Below are 21,343 nucleotides of genomic sequence, written 5' to 3'. Positions count from 1 at the left end.
CACACGTTTTTCTTTATAAACCGGACATCTGGGTGGTTCTTTTTACCACTGTGTTCAGAAGGAGTTTCTTTAGGCTTTGTCCATCGGTTTTGTCTGCTCACTTGAAGCTGCACAAAAAATAACTGGAAGAATGGCTTTTTACCAGCAACCGCCTTACTATAACCCGGTAAGTTCCCAATAGTTGTTTGTGTTCTGAAAAAAATCTGAATTTGCATTTGTGTCTTCTTAATACTTCCTATTTGCTGTGTTTTGGACTGTTTTAAGTGTACCTTTCTTTTACTCGCAATATTTTGCCTGCTTATAAAAATGCTGCAAATTCCATAATAAAGGGGGCATAGAGCAACTTTCTTTTTACGTTATTTTTTTTTTTTTAGGTTAAATTTCATTATGTAAAAGAAGATGCTTTGTGCAACTTGTCACTTTTATAAAAAAAAAAGTTTTATTTCTGATTATATCCTTTTATTTAGTTTGCCTTAAAGCAAAAAACACATATTATACTTTAATAAATATTATATTATCATGTTGCACAGTTGCGGGGCATATTATCACAGTGATTGTGTACGCTTTTACAAAAGAATTCATTAAGAAAACATACACCACAATTAGGCCAACAGACTACAGTGTGGTTAGATGTGAGAATGGAGCACATTTAAGTAAAAATGACAATCATTGATATTCAAATGATGATATTCACAGGAGTTTACATGAATTCTGATTTATAATATAATATTAAAAGGCCAACCTGAACAGGTACGTTTTTAGGAGGGATTTATAATTGAATAGCAATTCTAATCTCAAGGGGCAAAGTGTTGCACTGTCCCCTCTACATTTCAGTCTCAACTGAGGATCCGGGATTCAAACTCAGGAGCCAAGAGCACTTCTGCACCATAGTCAGTGCTCTAACCACTCTGCTATTGCACTGACAAAAAGTTGTAATTTTGAGATGCCACGTAAAGTGCATTGCAGTAGTCTAACTGTGAAGTAATAAAAGTTTGGACAGCCAGAATAAGGTGTTTGAAATGAACACAAAACACCTGCTGAAGGAAAGGAGTGTAATTTGAAACTTTCACATGCCCTAATTTCATTTTCATTTTCTTGCTTACCAAGTAATTCTATCCATTTATTGGCCAAAATGCAGACTAAAACAATATTCATAGCTGAAAATTGGACATAGGTTTGTGGTTAGAAAAGTAGTAATCATTTTCTATCGGATTACCAGTATGCCTACTTATGTTTTGTATTAATATTTACATCTAAACAGAGAATTCCATTCAGCGGCCCAATCCAGGGCGGCCTGCAGGATGGGAAAAGCATTATCATAAGTGGACGGGTTTTACCAGGTGCTAACAGGTGAGGAGTATTATAAAATGCTTTCAAAAACAAAAGTTTTTAGGTGGATATATATATATATATATATATATATATATATATATATATATATATATATATATATATGGATATATATATATATATATATATATATATATATATATATATATATATATATATATATATATATATATATATGATCTGGAAGGCCGGTGTCCTGCATATTTTAGTTCCAACCCCAAATAAACACACCTGTACCAGCCAATCAAGCTCTTTCTTGGTATACAAAAACTTCCAGGCAGTGTGTTGAAGGAGGTCGGAGCTAAACTATGCAGGACACTGGCCCTCCAGAACCGAGTTTGGGCACCCCTGACATATACATAGTAAATGTATGTACACACAATATTTGATGCGTTTAATCACAATTTATTTTGCCCATAATACTCTGTGTGTGTGTGTGTGTGTGTGTGTGTGTTTTGCTTTAACATTTGAAGTGTATTTAATGTCATTTATTGATTATTGCAATATTTTAGAACTATCGACCTATTGAGAAACTTGTTTTGTCACATTTCCTTATTACACTTTCACGTCCTCAGTTTGACTCAAAGCCTTTGATTGTTCTTTGTCCTGCAGGTTTCATGTGAACCTTCAGTGTGGTTCTCATTCAGAGGCTAACGTTGCTCTTCATTTTAACCCACGCTATGAGGACACTGACTATGTAGTAAACAACTCATATCTGAACAGGACCTGGGGCTCAGAGGAGCGCAAGTATGAATCTCCCTTTGCTCAAGGTCAAACATTCACCCTGCAGATCCTTGTCGCTCAGGACAGATACAAGGTACAAGTACATTCACTCCGTTTCTGAAGTGTTTTTAAACAGCATTAGCCCCATTGAGTTATAAATGGTTTAATATCTCAGGAGTTTGACCTCTTCTTACTTTTCTGGATCTGTCTAGATATCTACAAATGGCAGACATTTTATGGACTACAAACATCGTATACCATTCACTCAGGTCGACACAGTCGCAGTGGAGGGAATGGTGGAAGTGAACTCTGTTGCCTTCCAGAATCCTGCGGTAAGGGAAAAAAATGCACATGTGGTCATTACAAATCTTTTCTCACAAATGACTTCCTTTTTCTGAGCCATTTTGGCAATCATTTGCTAGTATGTTTTGAAATGATGTGTGAAATCAAAGGGCAACTCTGAGAGTAATTCATCACATGAATCACTATATTTATAAACCAGGCTACAAGGATCATGACGATATAAACTGAGATTAGATGTAGCTTTAAATGCCTTAGAGAATACAAAAACTTGTTTAAAGTTTAGATTTTTAAATAAATCTGTCTTAAAGGTCTCATGAAATTAAAATAAAATTTTTTAGATGTTAGTATCGGTATTGTCAGTTTTCAAGATGTCTTAAGTGACACAATTTGCATTTAGAAAGTAAAAAACTGATATAAACATGTAAAGCTTGTAGTTTGTCACTTCCTCCTAAATGGATCAACGGTTTCATTTATGTCAACCCAAACAACAGTTTCTCTTTAAAACATGCATCACCACCCTCAAGATGTAAGATTTGGGCTGTTTCTGAATTCCAAGAACACAGAAGTCGAACTTGCGTTCTCATGGAGAGGAGTCTTGCAAGTTTACCATGAAAGAACGAACTCTGTAAACCCCGAGAACAGAGAATGTGTCCTGTGAGAAACGAGATGCTACGTTCTTCCTGATGGTCATGTGACCTTCACAAATTTTTAAGAGAAAATTATTTTAACATTACAGCATTCATACAATAAAGTATTGCTGTTCCAATTTTCAATGCAAATAACATGCACAAAAACTTTACAAATATACTAATATACTAATATACTATATAATTAAAAAAGATTTTAATTTGAATTTCATCAAATAAATACCCTTTTGTAATGTTAAGTGACGTTGACAGCGGATCCAAACGCAGGTTTATTAAACACAATGGTCAAGCAAGCAACAGTCAACACAGACGTATACAGGCAATTCCAGAGTTGTGGTCATATAACAGACAGGCAGGCAGCAGACAGGGTGAAACAAACAAAACAAAGCAAGGTTTAAAAAATACGGAAGGCAAGGCAAGGAAAATGTTTTAAAATGTTCACAAACAGTATAACAAGACTCAGCACTGAAGTGTGTGTGTGTGTGTGTGTGTGTGTGTGTGTGTGTGTGTGTGTGTGTGTGTGTGTGTGTGTGTGTGTGTGTGTGTGTGTGTGTGTGTGTGTGTGTGTGTGTGTGTGTGTGTGTGTGTGTGTGTGTGTGTGTGTGTGTGTGTGTGTGTGTGTGTGTGTGTGTACTGTATAAATAGTCCTAGTAATCAGTTCATGAGTAGCTTCAGCTGTGACTGTCTGCAATCATGAGAATCTAGGCCAGGTGTATGAGTGGTTCATGACATGTAGTTCGTTTGCTGTGTGCTTATCTGCACAGGCTGAATCGCTGGTGATCGTGACACCCTTAATTTATTTAGCAAAACTCCTGAGATAAATAAGTTATATCTCTGAACTTTAATAAAAACTCTATGTAAAACACTGCATTTCCCACCTTCTTTATTCAGCTGCAATAACTTCCGGGACCATCTTAGTTTTGTACTCAAGTCTGCATAGATGTGTCCTCGATATCAAGAACACATTCGGGAACTTTCACGCATTCTCCATTTATGCGGTCTTGAGTTTTGAAACTGAACTTTGATGGTAGATGATGACTTTACATGAGAACACGAGGACGCAAGAACACCAAAAAAAGTATATTGAGAAACAGCCTTAGCTTTTCATTTGATGCGCTTGAGCTCAACCACTGTCACTGGCAGAGCAAACCAATGCTATTGGCTGTTTTTTTTTAAGGAGAGAGGCAACATGTCCCACCCTCTCTTCGTGTATCAGTTGAGATTACGTCAAACATCGAACAAAAATGCATATTTCAAAGCACTTTACTGGAAGCACATAATGAAAGTCACTGTAAATGACGTTATATGTCAACAGTCTAGACAATTTTAAAACTCTTTAATATGTAATTTGCATGTTTGCATTATTGTATTGTTAAAAATGAGGCTGGGTCATTATATGAAAAAAATGAGTAGCAATTATATAGAATTCTTTGGACTATGTTGACAAATTGTAGCCTTTAATGGTTTAGTAGAAATACATTTGGTAACACTTTACAATAACGGTACATGAATAATAACGTATTAATATGTAATCTAAATATTACTTTATTATGAATTAATGATAAGATACTTGATACTACATGTTGTTAATTAATGTATTAATTAACATTCAAGATTAAGCTAAATGCAACCATCATGAACTCATGAGCTGTTAATGTATTTTATTATTTATATTAAACTCATGACAAATATGTCATGACTTTACTTGGACGGCCACATCATCATTAACTCATCCTTAACTACTTATGAACTCCGGTGTTTAAACTGTTCATGTTGATGTCCACAACCAGCCTTTCCAGTGAGTCCTACCCTGTCACAGTAAAATCAGCTCACAGCTAAACTTAAGTTACAGTATAACTCTGCAGTACCTTTGCACTTACTCTATTCTTTTTCCAGGGTTTCATTCCTCCCCAAGCAGGCTATGCGGTGAGATGGAAATATCTTTAGTTAATTAATAAGGACATTATTATCTTCATGTCAGCTGTCATAAACCTCTCCTGTTCCTCTTTTACAGCCTCAGTATGCTGTACCTCCAGGATGTGGGGTAAGTGGTCAATAAGTCATGAAATACATCATGTGACAACCTTATGAGATCAAAGGTCATATCTTTATGTATTTTATGATTCATTTAGCGCTCTACAAAAGCTGTGGGTGTTGAAAGTGCTAATGAAGAATATTTCTAGAAAACAGTAAATGACACTTTATCGAATTTTGTAGATTGTTGACAGTAGATTAATCTTAATGATGCATCATATTTCCAGCTTCACTTATCTTTCATCACTGTCATGTGATTTTGTGGCGTTTTCCCTTTGTAAGGAAGTGATAATTGTGCACAATTGTGTTTCCCTACAGTTTCCTGCCTTCCCGTCTGCACCAAACTATGTAAGAGCAGCTCTCACAACAGGAAATGATATCAAAATCACATGAATGTAAAACGCTTTGCACAAATAGAAAAAGAAAAATTGGCAAGAATATATATATATATGTAATCCCGAAATGCCGTATTTATCACAGAAATAAAAACACAGGCATGTAAGTGCCATTTGAATTTCAAAACAATCAATGCCAATAACAAACAAAAATGATTTCCATGTTGGATTCTGAGTGGACTACACCCACACAGACACACACGCACAGCAACGCGTGCTGTATAGCAGACAGTGAGTGAGGGATCACTACAGATTCATCAACATGCATGATCGCGTTCATCAAATTTTGACACAGCAGCGTAAAGCAGACACTTTACAAAAGTTGCATGTAGGGGGGAAACACGTCAAACTTATGAAATGTGAGGGCTCATGGAAGCAGCTTGAAGGCAGAGAATAGGGCTGTATTTGACAGCTTGCAACTTTATCTGACACTTTTGCTGACATTTTACATTTACATGGACACCAATACTCTACTTTTATGATTAAGATAATACTGATTAAGAGTCTACCATGTAAACAGCGATTTTTGATTACCTTAAAGGATCACACAAGTCCCAAAATGCGGAGGTTTTTCTTTCTGTTTTCCATGTGGTATCAAATTCCATTAAAACATCCTGAAGGAAAATATGCTGAATGAGAGTGAACTGCTGAGTTGCAGTTAAAGTCTAAAGATTAAAAATTAAACATCTGAAATTGCATGAAACTCTGAAGGCATCACAGGATAGCCTAGTGATGCGACATTGTTTTGTACTGAAACTGTCCTTCTAAAAGCACGTTCTTGGTCTTATACAAATTTCTTTGCACGTTAAACAAACACTGGAGCAAGTTGAATTGGCGCTCTAGGCAAACAGCAATCACACCGCCCTCAACCTGAATGTGATCAGTTTGCGAATGAAAGTAAGGCCTGGGGGTTTGCTCACAATTCTGCTGCCCAAGGCGGCCACCTATGTCGCCTCTATGCATGAGCCGTCCCTAAACACACGTCGGCCACAACAGGAAATACAAAAAAAAAAAACAGCAATTGTGTTATTTGCGTAATTTTTTTTACGTGTTAAATATTTCAAATTTATATATATGTGTGTGTGTGTGTGTGTATGTATGTATATATATGTATATATATATATATATATATATATATATATATATATATATATATATATATATATATATATATATATATATATAATGTATTAAATATATTATGTATTATATATATCAGTCAGTAGAAGTCAGTACAAATTGTACAATTGTGAAATGTTATTGCATTATAAAATAGATGTTTATAAGTAGTTTGTAATTTAATTTAATTATTCCTGTAAAATAATTAAATAATGATAAATTTTAAGCTTTTCAGCATTACTCCAGTCTTCAGAGTCACTTGATTCTTCAGAAATCAGTCTAATGTTAACTATTAATTAATATATTATAATTATTATTATTATTGTTGTTGTTAATAATAAAGACGATAACAGTAATAAAAGCAATAATGACTGGATTAATCATTTTATTTGAAACTACATGCAATAAGTAATAAATAAATATTTAATAAATAAATATTTTATAATTTAAAATTTTCTTACATTTAATAAATGTCGTTAGGATGAACAGAATATAAAAAAAAACATGAAAAAAAACCTGAGCCCAAACTTTTGACTGATAATTATAATTATTAATATGTTTATTCTTATATGCATTTTTTATTGTAATAAGTTTGTATAACTTACAGTATATAACTTAAATATACCATTTAAGTCAAAATTATTAGCCCTTTTCTGAAATGTAAATATTTGTAAAAATATTTATTGAGCATTATTTAACAAAAACATTTTTTTTTTCAATAAATTTTTAAACATGATAGTTTTAATAACTAATTTCTTATGTCTTTGATCTGGGGACAGTACATAATATTATTAGCTTATTTTGCATGATAGTAATAGGCTCAAAGGGCAATTTAAGTACTTAAGTAGGTTATTATGTTAACTAGGCAAGTTATTGGATAACAGTAGTTTTGTTCTGTAAAGGGCCTAATAATATTGCCCTTAAAATTATTTTGAAAAAAAAAAAAAAAAAAAAAACCTGCTGTTATTTCAACTAAACAAAAAGAAAAAAACTTTCCACAGGAAAACTATTATGTTAAATTTGACTTCACTTGTACATTTTTACACTTCTTTTTAAATATATCTTTTTTGTCACCCACACTTAGACTATCCCACACAAAACGGTCATGAATGGGGGACTTCACCCAGGCAAAAACATTGTCATCAATGGAGTTGTCAACCCTAATGCTAAAAGGTTAGACATTTAATTGGAACAGTGTTGTTTGAATTTCAACTAACATTTCTTATTAAATCATTTTGTAAATCTGCTTTATTGAAATTAATTCCGCCATTTTGCTGCTTCCATCAGCATAATATTCAACCTGTGCTACAGAAGTGGGATTGCGTTTCACTACAATCCCCGTTTTGATGAGAATGTTGTTGTGAGAAACACCAATCAGATGGAGAAATGGGGTGCGGAGGAACGGTTTGGAGGGCTGCCATTTCACAAAGGACAACCTTTTCAGGTAGAACTTACCCTGAACATATGAAATTGTTGCTTTTAAAGAGATTGTTTACCTTTAAATGTTTATTAACCTTAAGTATACCCTCCAAACAGATTGAGAAAACACAAAACACTTTTTAAAGAATGTTGGAATCCCACAGCCATTGACTTTTATACAATTTTTGTTCAAATATTATGTATAGGAGAAAAAGGAAACTCATAAATGTTTGGAACAACTTGGGGCTAAATTCAGTGTCCTACCTAAAGTTCAGTTCCAGACCTGCTCAAACACATCTGTAGTTCATATTTAACTGGTTCAGTTGTACTTGATCAGGGTTGGAGCTAAAGTTTGCAGGAAAGTAGAAGAGGATTGGGTACCCTGTTTTAGCAAGTTTAACTTTAATTAGCATGTTGCTAACATGTTTTCAGTTTGTTTATATGCGTGCAGGACAGAATGTTGCTTGTATGTTGTAGCACTGTTAAATGTTTTGAAAGTACTTTAGCACACTTCTAGCATGAATGAGCATTTTAATAACAGCTAGCATAAGCATGAACTAGAACATTTATTAGTATTAATCAGCATGTTTATGGTATATACTAACATGTTTTAACATGTTGGTCATATCAATTAGCATGTTTATACTAAAATAACACACATTAGCATGTTTAACATGTTAAGCACGTTTTAGCTGTTTTTAAACATGCATTAGCACATCTCTATCATAAGCATTGCGGGCTACCGTGTTTAATTACTACCATGTTTAATGTTATAACATTAACATGTTTTTAAAACACTGCTATTTAACATTTAAAAGTTTTGACACCTTCATTGAAAGCAGTTATATTTTTTGTATAGGTATCATTGTGTGGTTTAAATTGTATAAATCTGAGTAGTTTAAAAAGATATATGAGCAGATAGCCAACATACAGTTGAAATCAAAATTATTAACCCCCTTTAAATTTTTTCACCTTCTTTTTAAAAAATTTCCCAAGTTATGTTTAACAGAGTAAGGACATTTTCACAGTATTTTTTCTTCTGGAGAAAGTCTTGTTTTATTTTAGCTAGAATAAAAGCAGTTTTTAATTTTTTAATAATTCTGACTTCGACTGAATATTATAATCATATTCCAGATCATAATTTACATATTTCTTCTAATTCATGTGCAATTTTTATACCCAAATATGTAAATCTGTCCACTATATTGAAACTTGCCACACAATTCTTAGGTTGCTGTCTGTCAGTTTTATTTAGATATAGAATAGAACTTTTGCCATTATTCATTTTTTCTGTTCTGACTTCAACTGTACATCTGGAAAACATATTTTGAAGACTGTCTTGTCTGAAAAATAAGACTAGAAAAATTAAAGATAGAAATTTTAAGCTTAAATAGTAGATGAATATGTACATTTTACTATGGATATGACTTATTGTTGCCATAAAACAATACAAACTGCATATACGCATGCGAAACAAACAAAAGCCATTCACATTACTCTAAAACAGGGGTTCTCAATCTCGGTCCAGGAGGTCCAGTGTCCTGCAGATTTTAGCTCCAACCCCAATCAGACACACCTGGGCTAGCTAATGAGCTTTTACTAAAGTAGGCTTTCTAGAAACATCCTTGCAGGTGTGTTCAGGCAAATTGGAGCTAAAATTTGCAGGACACCGGACCTCAAGGACTGAGTTTGAGAACTTTGTAGTTTTATTCATTTTGGCTTGAATGTTAACTATACTTGTTTGTTTTGTATTTGTGTTGCAGGTCACCATCTCCTGTAATCCCCAGCACTACAATATCTTTGTCAATGGCAAACAAGAACACACTTACAAACATCGCTACACAAAGCTGAACGACATCGACATTTTAGAGATTTGTGGAGATCTGCAGCTGACTTCAGTGCAGGCTTAGCAGAGACGTCTGTTTAAGATGGAAATCATGATTAAAAGAAAAACAAGAGAATGCATTACTAATTATTGTGCTCTGCAATGCAAAAGTATGACTGAATGTGAACATGAACAGTTTTTGCTATTTTGAATTAATATCAAATTATTTTAATGTGGTTTAGCTTTACATATAATATGTTCTGTAGTTGCTTGTTTTTATATAACTGTTGGTAGCTGAGAGAACTCAACGTAAGAAAACATCTTTGCCGGTTTGACAAAAAAAGGTATTTTCATCATGTTTTCTATTTGTGTTTGCATTGTGAGGATTTGCAACACGTGTGCCGATTAAGGTGTTTTCTTTATTTGCTGATGTTTTTTCTATTTGTGTATTTCTAAGTTGCAGCAGGTTGAGCTCTCCTGACCATTATATGCATGCTTAAAGCTATAAATCAGCAAATCATTTCATAATCATGGAAATGAATGTCCTATTGACCTTTTCTTTAATGCAGAAGTGCGCTCATTTTGTGATTGTTTTAGAACTTTTGTTTCTGGTGCCAATGAAATAGAATTGACTAATAAATGACAGAAAAATGTCTACTAGTTTTACAAACAAAAAATAGAAGAATGTAATAAGGAAATGCCAGTTTGCAACATCAAGCATCATCACAAGCTGTTTTTAATGTCTAAAAACCACTAAAAGTGAAGGAGACCGGAAGTCTTTAGGCAGATTCCAATGGCTGCGTCCACTCATATATGAAGAATAAGGTCAATATTGTTTGTCCAATCAAAATGTTTCCTAATCAGAATGGTTTAATGAACCAGGCTTTTCAAGAAGAGTATTGCTGCATTTTTGCTGTTTTTTAGTTCTAAAGCTTAATATTTCAACAGGGCTGAAATGTTTTTTTGTTATCTCTGATTTATTATATGAATAGTATTCCATGTGTCCAGGTATATTCACCAAGACTCTTTCTAAAGAAATATGCTACTTTCTTTTGGTTATAATAATGTGAAGGCAGTCAAATTGAAGGAACTCATTTTGTGTTGTCAAATGGCAGTCATAACAGTTATCTGTGAATCAAACTGACATAGTAACAGTTTTCTGTCTATTTAAGTTACATTACATTAAACATCAAAGTGGCAGTAGAGTCATATCACTTGCCATTTAATAGTGAACTTTAAACCGTCAACCTGGTTTTATGCTTAAAAACAATAAAGATTTTAGCATTAAAGTTTTGGTGTCACTAACATTGTTTGTATTTAAAATACACTACACTACCACAAAGAATAAAACTAACTTAAGGTTCAGTAAAATTGTACAATAAATTTTTTTACTAGCAGAGTACTACCATTCTAGGCAAGCATCAGAATAGATGTATTAACTGCATGCTTTTTATTATCATAATACTATGAAAGAAATTGAATGTTTAACTAAAATTAGGCAGACTGCTGTTGTCCTCACAGTGTTTGGGGGAAATCAACATAAAAAAATCTGAATAAATTTGAAAATGTTATTTATTCAGTTTCATACACTGAAAAAAACAGACTTTTGCTAAATTGTTGCAAACTATTTTTAAGGGCTAAATTTAAACAAACAAATAGTATTTATTAATGTTCAACTTACTTTGCTTAAATTCAGCCCTTATAAATTGTTTGTAACCATTTACCTTAAAAACAAATTGTAATTAAATTAAATTAAATCCAATAAATTATTTTTTTCTGTGTAAGGTGACTCTTTTTTTTTTTTTTTTGAGACTTTGCCATTTAATAAAATTTAGAAAAAAGGACACAGAGTAAAAGTATGATAGGAGAAGCATGACGGCCACCACAAAGAGAACACTGTTGCATTACAAAGGAATATTTGTATTAGTGGATAGATATTAATATCTGGAAATAACCTGATAATATAATGTGACAGCCTGCTAAAATGCAAACCAGGGCAAGAACATTAATCTAGCAACATTCTTATAGCCTACTTTGCTTAACGTAATCCTCTGTGCATTTACCCTGGTTTGCATTTTAGTCAGATAATATTTTCAGGTCATTTCCAGGTAGCATTCATAATGTTACAGAGAGATTTTTGGTGCATAATAAGTGTATGATATTACAAAAAAAAAAAAAAAAAAAGGAAAACTCTTTTGTGATCAGTTTTTAGTTTTGAGGTAAAAAGAAATTAATGTACCAAATGTCCTTATTACTGAAAGAATTAGGGGCTCTATTTTGACGGTCCATGCTCAAAGTGCAAAGCGCAGGGCGCAAAATAATTAAGGGCGTGCTGGAATCCGCTTTTGCTATTTTAAGGACGGAAAAATCGTCTTTGTGCCGTGGCGCATGGTCTAAAAGGGTTGAGCTTATTTTCTTGTTGAATTTTATACGTGTGTTTTGAGAATAAACCAATCAGAGTCCCATCTCCCATTCCCTTTAAGCGCAAATATTTGTTTCAAAACTATTTCTAAATTCAGTTTTAATTTCCAGCAAACGAATAAATGAACCATAATAACGTGTATGTCAAAAAAACATACAAAAAAACAAAGTTATATTCTAATACACATGCTGTGCCCCATATGGTCTAAAACCTGACAGGTGGACAAATCTAAGCCTGTTTTTAATAAAACAAACATAAATACGCATATAATAAATAATACTGCTAATAATAATGACATTATACAAAATCAAATTGTTATGAACAAACTGATAAAGCCCCCCGAGGTGAAGAAGGAATAAAACTATGGTATCTATATTTATGTAGGCTAGAAAATGACGTTTTGTAATATTTTAATCCTTTATATTTATATCCTTTATATATCCTTAATATATATATATATATATATATATATGTGTGTGTATTAAGCAATGTGTAAGCTAACGTGCTCTGCGCTATACTTAAGACCGTCTTTGTTCTGGTTTATTGAACAATCTATTATAGTTTCTATAAACTAACATGTGCCTATGGGCGCACATATGAGCGCAAATGCATTTGCTATTTAATTAGCGTGGTGCAAAACGTCAAAACGACTCTTGCGCCAAGCTGAAACGAGCAAACAACAATTGCGTCGCGCCTTGTGCCACATTGCGCCGGGTGTATGGTAGGGCCCCTAGATCTTATTAAGTTTGAATTAGTTGTGTTGTTGAAATGTATATGCCAAAAGAATGCTACATTAGTATTAATTAAACATACTGTACTCCTTTTCAACACTTAAAAAGAACAAAAACGAAAAGATTTTTGTTGATTGCTGAAAGTACTTGTTTAAAATAAGCTGAAACAATACAGGTCTTATTTGTTTTGTTCAATCCACTTAATCTTGATCCACCGCATGATCTGCAGATTAAGTGATTCAGTTTTGCTGAAAATCAGAAAAACAGCTCAGGACAAGTTTGTTCAGATAGGTTTTACGAAAAATCCGAAAAAGCAAAAAAAATTAATGACAGAAAATGACATCATAGAGTGCATTTGTACCGACTTGAGCCAAGAAAAATAAAGAACAAAGAATTTTGATTACAGCCCATTTGGTTCAAAGGTTATAAAGATAAACATAAGTGAAACTGGACAAGTGGTGGGACTAGAGAGTTTGAGTTAGAGAGTCCAAATTTGTTGTGGTTGAATTGAATTGAATTGAGTTTTATTTGACAGATTTTAGACAAACTGTACAAAAAGTATTCCATACACTTTGTTAAAAAAAACTGTCGAGGATGAAAACACAATAAAGCCCTGGGCTTATTTCCATAGTGGTCCTCTGTTAAATAAAAACAATGTATGGCTTCAAAAAGTGATGGATCAAATTATAATTGATCCATCACTTCTTCGTTGTTTTCTTTTACTTCCATTTTTCTTCGTACACGGAACTGCCCACGGATGAGATAGAAACGACTCGTAAACAATATTCGTTCCCATGCCGAAATGTCTCTCCGCCATATCTCTGTCCTGAATTAAAAAAGTAAAATGCCCCAAACTGGGCTTCTTAGCTGGATAAAGCAAACTGGGCTCCTTTGCTGAATAAAGCAAACTATAAAACGCGGTGAAAATTAGCACTGTTTAGAAGATCAGACTGTCCTCTATCAGTGTGCCAAAGTTTGCGCAAATGCCGCAAACAGTTCATAGGGATGCCATAGATTCCCAGTGCAGAAGAAGAAGAGGAAGCCAGAAGAACAATAATAAGAACTGGAATAAATACAATAGGCCCCTATAGGTAGAAGAAGAGTAAAGAAAAGAAATAGAAGAAAAGGAAGTAATAGAAAAAGGGAAGAAAAAGTTTTGGAAAAAAAATATTTGTAAAAAAAAAAAAATACTAGAACCTAAAGTTGTTGACACACTTTGATGTTGGCTTGAGAAAGCCAACCTGACTGCATGCGCTGGGATTCAAAGGCAGTTGGCAGGAAGCACAGAAGTTGATAGGTGGTTGCTAGGTGGATGCCTAGTTGATGGTTGTTGCAAAGGCTTTACTGGTGCGGTTGCTAGGGTGGTCTGAGCTTTTTGTCAAATTAAGTTAAAATAGCATGACAGTATGTTGGTTTTCTCATGCCAACATTATGATTATGTAGCAGTATTATAAGTAGCACTAATAACAAATCGAACAGCAAGTCACTATTGGGACATTAAACGCTTTAAATATATATATTTAGTAAAAGCATATGATATTTAGTAAATCCATTTGGGGTAAGCAGTTTAGTTTTTCATTCAGCCCACAGCCACATGTATTGTTTTTTTCTCTTTTATTGAGATCATGCAGTTCATTCAGACTTTTCCCATTACGGAGCGCAAATGCAGCGCTTGCATTTCTCACCCATTTAGCCTAGACCAAAATTCACCAGCTATTAGATGTATATATATATGTGGTCATTGAAAAGGCGTCTAAATCAGGTCTAGTCTAATCTTGGTCTACGGTTAGACGTCTATTAGATTTTCATTGACAGCCCAAATTAAGTCGTGATTTAACCTAGAACAAATTTCACCAGCTATCAGATGGATATACTGTATGTTGTCGTCTATTAGCCGTCTAAATGAAGATTAGTCTAAACTTGGGCTATGCTTAGACGTCTATATTTCCACTGACAGCCCAAATTTAGCCGTGATTTAGCCTAGACATCTAGGCTATATTTAGACGTCTAGTTAGACGTTTTTTAAACCAAAAAATGCTTGCTGGGTATGTCGTTCATAAAAATGAGTTTTCACATCTTACCATTAACTGGAATGTTTAAAATCGCTTGAATGTTTTTTAACCTAAAGTTCATTTGTTTTCATTTCAGCTTAGTCCCTTTATTAATCCGGGGTCACCACAGCAGAATGACTGCCAATTTATCCAGGATATGTTTTATGCAGCGCATGCCCTTGCAGCTGCAACCCATCTCTGGGAAACACAGGGATACACACTTATTCACACTCATACACTACAGACAATTTAGCTTACCTAATTCACCTGTACCACATTCACCAACCCACGCCAACACGGGGAGAACATGTAAACTCCACACAGAAACACCAACTGACCCAGCTGAAGCTTGAACCAGCGACCTTCTTGCTGTGAGGCAACAGCCCTACCTATGCGTCACCGCATCGCCCAAACATAAAACTAAATATTTAAAAAATTACATATTCCTTGAATGGTAGTAGAAAATTTTGTTGGTTTTAGAACCTTGACTTTTCCAAAACCGTGGTGTACCTTGAAAATGGTTATTGTCCCACGCCTAATGTGTACTATTACAGCACACTCTTTTACATGCATCCATCAAGGACCTGTACATTTCACAAACTTCCTTTTTAGTGAGTGGTTTCTTTAGATATCATAAAAAACAAAATAGCGCTAAAATAGTCTTTGGGGAAACCAAAAAAGGTTCTTCTATGGCATTACTGGAAATGAAAGAATGAATCAATGAAAAACAAATTAAATTAAATTAATGAAATAAATTCTCGCATTTGTCATTTGCAGCTTAAAACAAACATTTGAAATCTTCAAGCTATAAAAGGTTACCTTAATTACATTCCTAGTGTTTATTTTGATACTGTTCTATTTAATAAAATTAATTTGAGTGCAGTTGGTTGTTTAAATATGGTTATATATATCATTGGTTGGTTACATATATTAATATGTTGATATATATTAAAAAAAAATATTGACTGATAAACTGACCAAGGAGAAGCACAAGGACCACAAACAGAACATTGTTAAATAAGGGATACAGAGCAATATTTGTGTTACTGAATAGATAGTTCTCTTTGGACATATAATTATTGGCAGACAAAATTCATAGGTAATTTCCAGGTAGGTCTATCTATTTTGAAATGCATGAAGAGCTTACGTATAACTTCTGGGCAGGCTTTATATCACGCTATATTAAGCTCCTCAACATGATGCTTCAACAGCCGTAAGGTCTTGAACATCCAACTGAAGATTTGCTAAAGACTCTGAAAAGCAAGAGTTGTCAGAATGGCAGACTGTCAGCAACATCCTTTTCTCAGCCCAGTAAGTAAAGTTTTATATTAATATTTGGTGTTAAATGAGAATAATATTTTGGTGTAGATATTGATGATGACAATTGAAGAGTTCAATGCAAAAACCTCTAAATGACATCTGAAATTTTCTTCTAAAATGAGCATTTTTCTCAGCCTCCTGAACTTTTTGTTCAGTTATATCACTTTAAAGACAATCCAAAGAACCTATTCATTGCCATAAAAGTTGATTCACTGAACAAACACACAGGAGCTTGAAAAATGCTCATTTTAAAAAAGAATTTCAGATGGCATTTAAAAGTTTTTGCATCTAAATTCATTTGAATACAGAATTTAATATGAATACAGTATATTTCATAAGATCGAGTATAATTAAGATTATATATTGTAGGAATATATATTTTGTTTAAAGAATAAAATATATTTACCACCTAAAGTTGGTGCCAGCTACACTGTAAAACCCAAAGAGTAAAGGTAACTCAAACGATTTGAGGAAAACGATTGCAACAAACCATTTGTGTTAAAAAAAAAAAAAACTAATCTTAATGAGTACTGTGAACTTAATTCATTTGGGCAAATGAAGGAATTTGAGCACAAACCAAACCAACTGAGTACTATAAAACCTAATAATTTAAGGCAACTCAACCCGTTTGAGGAAACCGATTGCTACACTGTAAAAAATGCAGGGTTCCACACAATTCATTCATATTGTCCCAACACAAATCGATTAAGTTAACAACACTTTTTACTAATTTATGTGGATTGAACTTAAAAAAATAAGCTGTCGCAATGAAATCTTAAGAATTGTACTGTTTCACCTCATTTTATTAAAAGTTTAAAAAAAAGATTTTGAATGTACAAACCATTTGAGTAAAAAAACTAAGATATATGAATACTGTGAACTTCATTTAAGTTGAAGTAATGAGGTATTTAATTAACTCATTACCTTCAACAGAGTTCAAAACTCTTTTCAAATGAGTAGAATTAACTTTCATTCAATTTTGAGATAACCACAATCATTTCATTTGATAAAGTTGACTGTTGGGTTTTACAGTCTATGTACCGAAGCTAGATTAAGGGAAATTAGAGATCTTTTTTTTTTTTTTGTCCACCAAATATTAAAGTGAAGTTTGCCACATTTATTACTCTTTTAGAAATACATGTTTAAACTGTAAAAAAAAAAAGGAAAATTTAAAAAAAGGACTCAACCTTTAGTTTTAACCATCAGATACCCTGAAGTCTGTAGTTTTACCAACATAGAATAATCACCAGGTTAAAACCCATTATTAGTTTTAAAGATTTAGAAATGGTTGTACATCTTTATTACTCCATGACTGGATTACATCAATTATACATGTTTAGATCCGTCAGCAACAATCTTGCTTGCAGTTAGGTCAAAATATTGTATAGTCAATACAATCTCACAGCAATTCATAACTTTTGATTTAATGGCTAAATCGTATTCATTTATGTAATCTCTTTTTTACAGTTTAATATAATGTGCTCATCCCTCCAATGAGGGGTATGGTTAGGTGTGGCGTTTTTTAGCCATGCCTTCTTTAAAAAAAAGTGCTTAATGTGCTTGTGTTTATATGTACTGTACAAATAAGTAATTGTTTGAATTTGACAAGAAATGACTGTTTCATTTATGCAACTTCAAAAACGCTTTTTTTAAAATCTATACACACATACTGAACATACTATGCATGCATTTGTGTGTGTGCAGACATTTAGAGTTGTCCTATCTAATCAGAAATGAATTAATTTTCTTATTCTATGTTTATCTTCAACAAAGAGCATCCCATTCATTGGTCCACTACTAGGAGGCCTGCAGGAAGGGAAGACTCTTATCATAATTGGACGGGTTTTGCCTAATGCTGACATGTGAGAAACATTTCTCTTAAAAGACAACCTAATTTTATTTTAGTTGTTTGACTTATTGTCGAAGAAATATGACCCTGTTCTGTGTTCTGCAGATTTGGTGTGAATCTCCAGCATGCAGCTAAGTGCGGGACTGATATCGCTCTGCACTTTAAACCATGTTTTGATGTTGGACCTGCACATATTGTGTTCAACACCTTTGAGAAAGGTAACTGGGGGCCAGAAGAAAAGTCTACCTGTCCTTTTGTGAAAGGCCAACCGTTCACCCTTGAGATCCATGTTACCAAGGAGGCATACAAGGTATTCTGACTTTACAAGAAGTAGTTAGGAATAAGAGGAATCATTTCTGTGGTATTTTTCAAATTTAGCAATTTGTCTGACAGAGTTTGACTTCTGATTGAATAATTCTACATGTAATGTTCCACTCAGTGAAAGACTTAGAAAATTGTAAAGATTATGACAATTCACTCAGTATCAGCTGTCCATGTCAGTTATTGAGCAAACTTGGTGATATCATGCCAATCAGTAACTTTTTGATTTAGTGACTAATTCATTTGAATCTGTATGATCTCATTCATTCATTTTAAAACAATTTGCTCATCCCCCAATGATGCTTGAGTTTAGGGGTGTGGTTTGGTGCACGCCTCTTTTTTTAAATCATACATTTTCAGTTTGAATTTGTACGAATAAGCTAAACTGTCAAAATATAAAGTAGTTACATTTCCTAGTGAGATCAGGGTGGTAAGAACTTTAAATCTGCTGTGAACAGGAAATCAATTGTTAAAAGATCTGAGCTTATTTTTAAGGAAAAAGAATGAATAAAATAAAATAAGTTTACCAGCAAAACAGTTAACTTCATTATCATGACCAAAACAATTACAGTTGAAGTCAGAATTATTACTCCCCTTAGAATTTTTTCTTATTTTTTAAATATTTCCCAAATGACATTTAACAGAGCAAGGACATTTTTACAGTATGTTTGATAATATTTTTTCTTCTGGAGAAAGTCTTATTTGTTTTATTACAGCTAGAATTAAAGCAGTTTTAAATTTTTTTTTTATCATTTTAAGGTCAAAATTATTAGCCCCTTTAAGCTATATTTTTGTTAGATAGTCTACAAACCGGGCGAAGCAGTGGCGCAGTAGGTAGTGCTGTCGCCTCACAGCAAGAAGGTCGCTGGGTCAATGGTTCGAACCTCGCCTCGGTTGGCGTTTCTGTGTGGAGTTTGCATGTTCTCCCTGTGTTTGTGTGGGTTTCCTCCAGGTGCTCTGGTTTCCCCCACAGTACAGGTGAAATGGGTAGGCTAAAGTGTGTGTGTGTGTGTGTGTGTGTGTGTGTGTGTGTGTGTGTGTGTGTGTGTGTGTGTGTGTGTGTGTGTCCCAGAGATGAGTTGCGGCTGGAAGAGCATCCGCTGCGTAAAAAAAACAAAAAAAAAACGTGCTGGATAAGTTGACGGGTAATTTCGCTGAATGAATGAATGAGTCTACAAACCACTGTTATACAATAACTTGCCTAAATACCCTAACCTACCTAATTAACCTAATTAAGCCTTTAAATGTCACTTAAAGCTGTATAGAAGTGTCTTGAAAAATATCTAGTAAAATATTATTTACTGTCATCATGACAAAGATAAAATAAATCAATGATTAGAAATGAGTTATTAAAACTATTATGTTTAGAAATGTGTTGAAAAAATCTTCTCTCAAACAGAAATTAAAGGAAAAAATAAACAGGGGGTCTAATAATTCAGGGGGCTAATAATTCTAACTTCAACTGTATATCTTTGATCAAAGATCAATTAGATTAGCAAATTGGAAATCATACTAAATTGTACAAATGAGATCGTACGAATTCATACGAATTAGCCTCTAAATCAAAAAGTTATGAATTGCCGTGAAATAGTGTTGGATATCCATACAAATGATAAAGAACAATGATTGATATTTTTTGTTTTACTTATTACTGTATGTAATGTCTCTTTGTAGGTAAGTGTGAATGGGCAACACTTAGCGGACTATAAACACCGTATTCCATTCACTCTGGTGGACACCATCTTAGTGCCCCTAATGGTGGAGCTGGATTTCATTGCCTACCAGAAGCCTGTGGTAGGTACAGCATAGCATACCACAATTTAATGCAATTGACTGGCCATTCATATTTTGGAACTTCATATATTTCGTATTTGTGATTAATTTGCAAAAATCCTTTTACTGCATTCAGACCGTCCCATATAAAACCCTGATCAGTGATGGACTGCAGTCTGGCAAAGACATTGTTATTCATGGAGTTCCTAAAGCTGACTCAGACAGGTGAAATGAAATCTAGAATGTGGATGTGAAAAGTTATTTAAACATGCATAGTTCAAAAACATTTTTTTTTAAAAGTCATAATAACTTCTGACAAGATATCCACTTTAATGTTTGTATCTTCATTAGGATGACGTTTAATCTGCGCCACAGATATGGGATTGCATTTCACTACCAATGCCGTTTTGATCAGAATGCTGTTGTCCGCAACACCTGGGAGAATGGGAAATGGGGGGCAGAAGAAAAACATGGACCTGTGCCTTTTATCCGAGGCCAGTTTTTTCAGGTAGATCCCACATCCTTAGAGCACCTATAACTTTTCTATTCCAACAGAGTTCAAATTAAACAGATTTTTGGTACAAATCTTTGCCTGCCTGATACTATGAAAGGCTTAGTTAAAATTAACATTCATTTATTGAACACCATTTAGCATTTTGGGAGATGATTTTAAATGAAATTTTTGTGTGAAATGATTACAAACAGCACATCTTATTGTCATGTTTTTGTATGTGATTCAGGTCAAAATCTCCTGTCACAGTGATCATTATGATGTGTTTGTGAATGGCAAGCAAACACACATTTACAAGCACCGCTTCACTGAACTGGAGGACATCGACGTCTTTGAAATCCGTGGAAATGTGGAGGTGATTTTTGTGCATGTGAAATAAGGATCCAGGATTGCAGGAAGTGCATGTTTAAAACTTCCACTAAGAAGTTTATATCATATGATAATATTATATAGATTCTCCTTGTGGATCTAGAAAAATCAACATGTCAAACTGTTGATAATACAATATGTATTTGTATCTAATATAAACAATAAAAATGATTTCATTTGA

The 21,343-nt window shown here is 33.6% G+C and overlaps 2 protein-coding genes across 2 annotated transcripts; both read left to right on the top strand.

The window, feature by feature from the left end:
• Positions 1-66: 66 nt before the first annotated feature.
• On the top strand, positions 67-11,104 carry lgals9l1 (lectin, galactoside-binding, soluble, 9 (galectin 9)-like 1). The gene is given in 10 exon segments (NM_200072.1): positions 67-166; positions 1,262-1,350; positions 1,963-2,167; positions 2,286-2,405; positions 4,920-4,949; positions 5,038-5,067; positions 5,376-5,405; positions 7,656-7,744; positions 7,859-8,015; positions 9,754-11,104. Coding segments are annotated over 10 exon segments (933 nt in total). The 5' UTR covers positions 67-130; the 3' UTR covers positions 9,901-11,104.
• A 5,142-nt stretch (positions 11,105-16,246) lies between these two features.
• Positions 16,247-21,343, top strand: lgals9l4 (lectin, galactoside-binding, soluble, 9 (galectin 9)-like 4). The gene is made up of 7 exons (NM_001039811.1): positions 16,247-16,330; positions 18,113-18,201; positions 18,294-18,498; positions 20,184-20,303; positions 20,419-20,507; positions 20,634-20,790; positions 21,023-21,343. The coding sequence occupies exons 1-7, from the start codon at positions 16,295-16,297 to the stop codon at positions 21,170-21,172; spliced, it is 846 nt and encodes a 281-aa protein (NP_001034900.1). The 5' UTR covers positions 16,247-16,294; the 3' UTR covers positions 21,173-21,343.

The sequence above is a fragment of the Danio rerio genome, chromosome 15 (genome assembly GCF_052040795.2).
Source record: "Danio rerio strain M-AB ecotype USA chromosome 15, GRCz13ab, whole genome shotgun sequence".
NCBI lineage: Eukaryota > Metazoa > Chordata > Actinopteri > Cypriniformes > Danionidae > Danio > Danio rerio.
The sequence above is the reverse complement of the archived record's forward strand: the minus strand, read 5'-3'. Positions and strand labels throughout refer to the sequence as shown.

Bases quoted from the DNA above. Each gene is read 5' to 3' on its own strand.
- lgals9l4 (NM_001039811.1), top strand. From the start codon at position 16,295: ATGGCAGACTGTCAGCAACATCCTTTTCTCAGCCCA. The intron at 16,331-18,112 runs GTAAGTAAAGTT...TCTTCAACAAAG, and splicing joins AACATCCTTTTCTCAGCCCA to AGCATCCCATTCATTGGTCC. The intron at 20,508-20,633 runs GTGAAATGAAAT...TATCTTCATTAG, and splicing joins CCTAAAGCTGACTCAGACAG to GATGACGTTTAATCTGCGCC.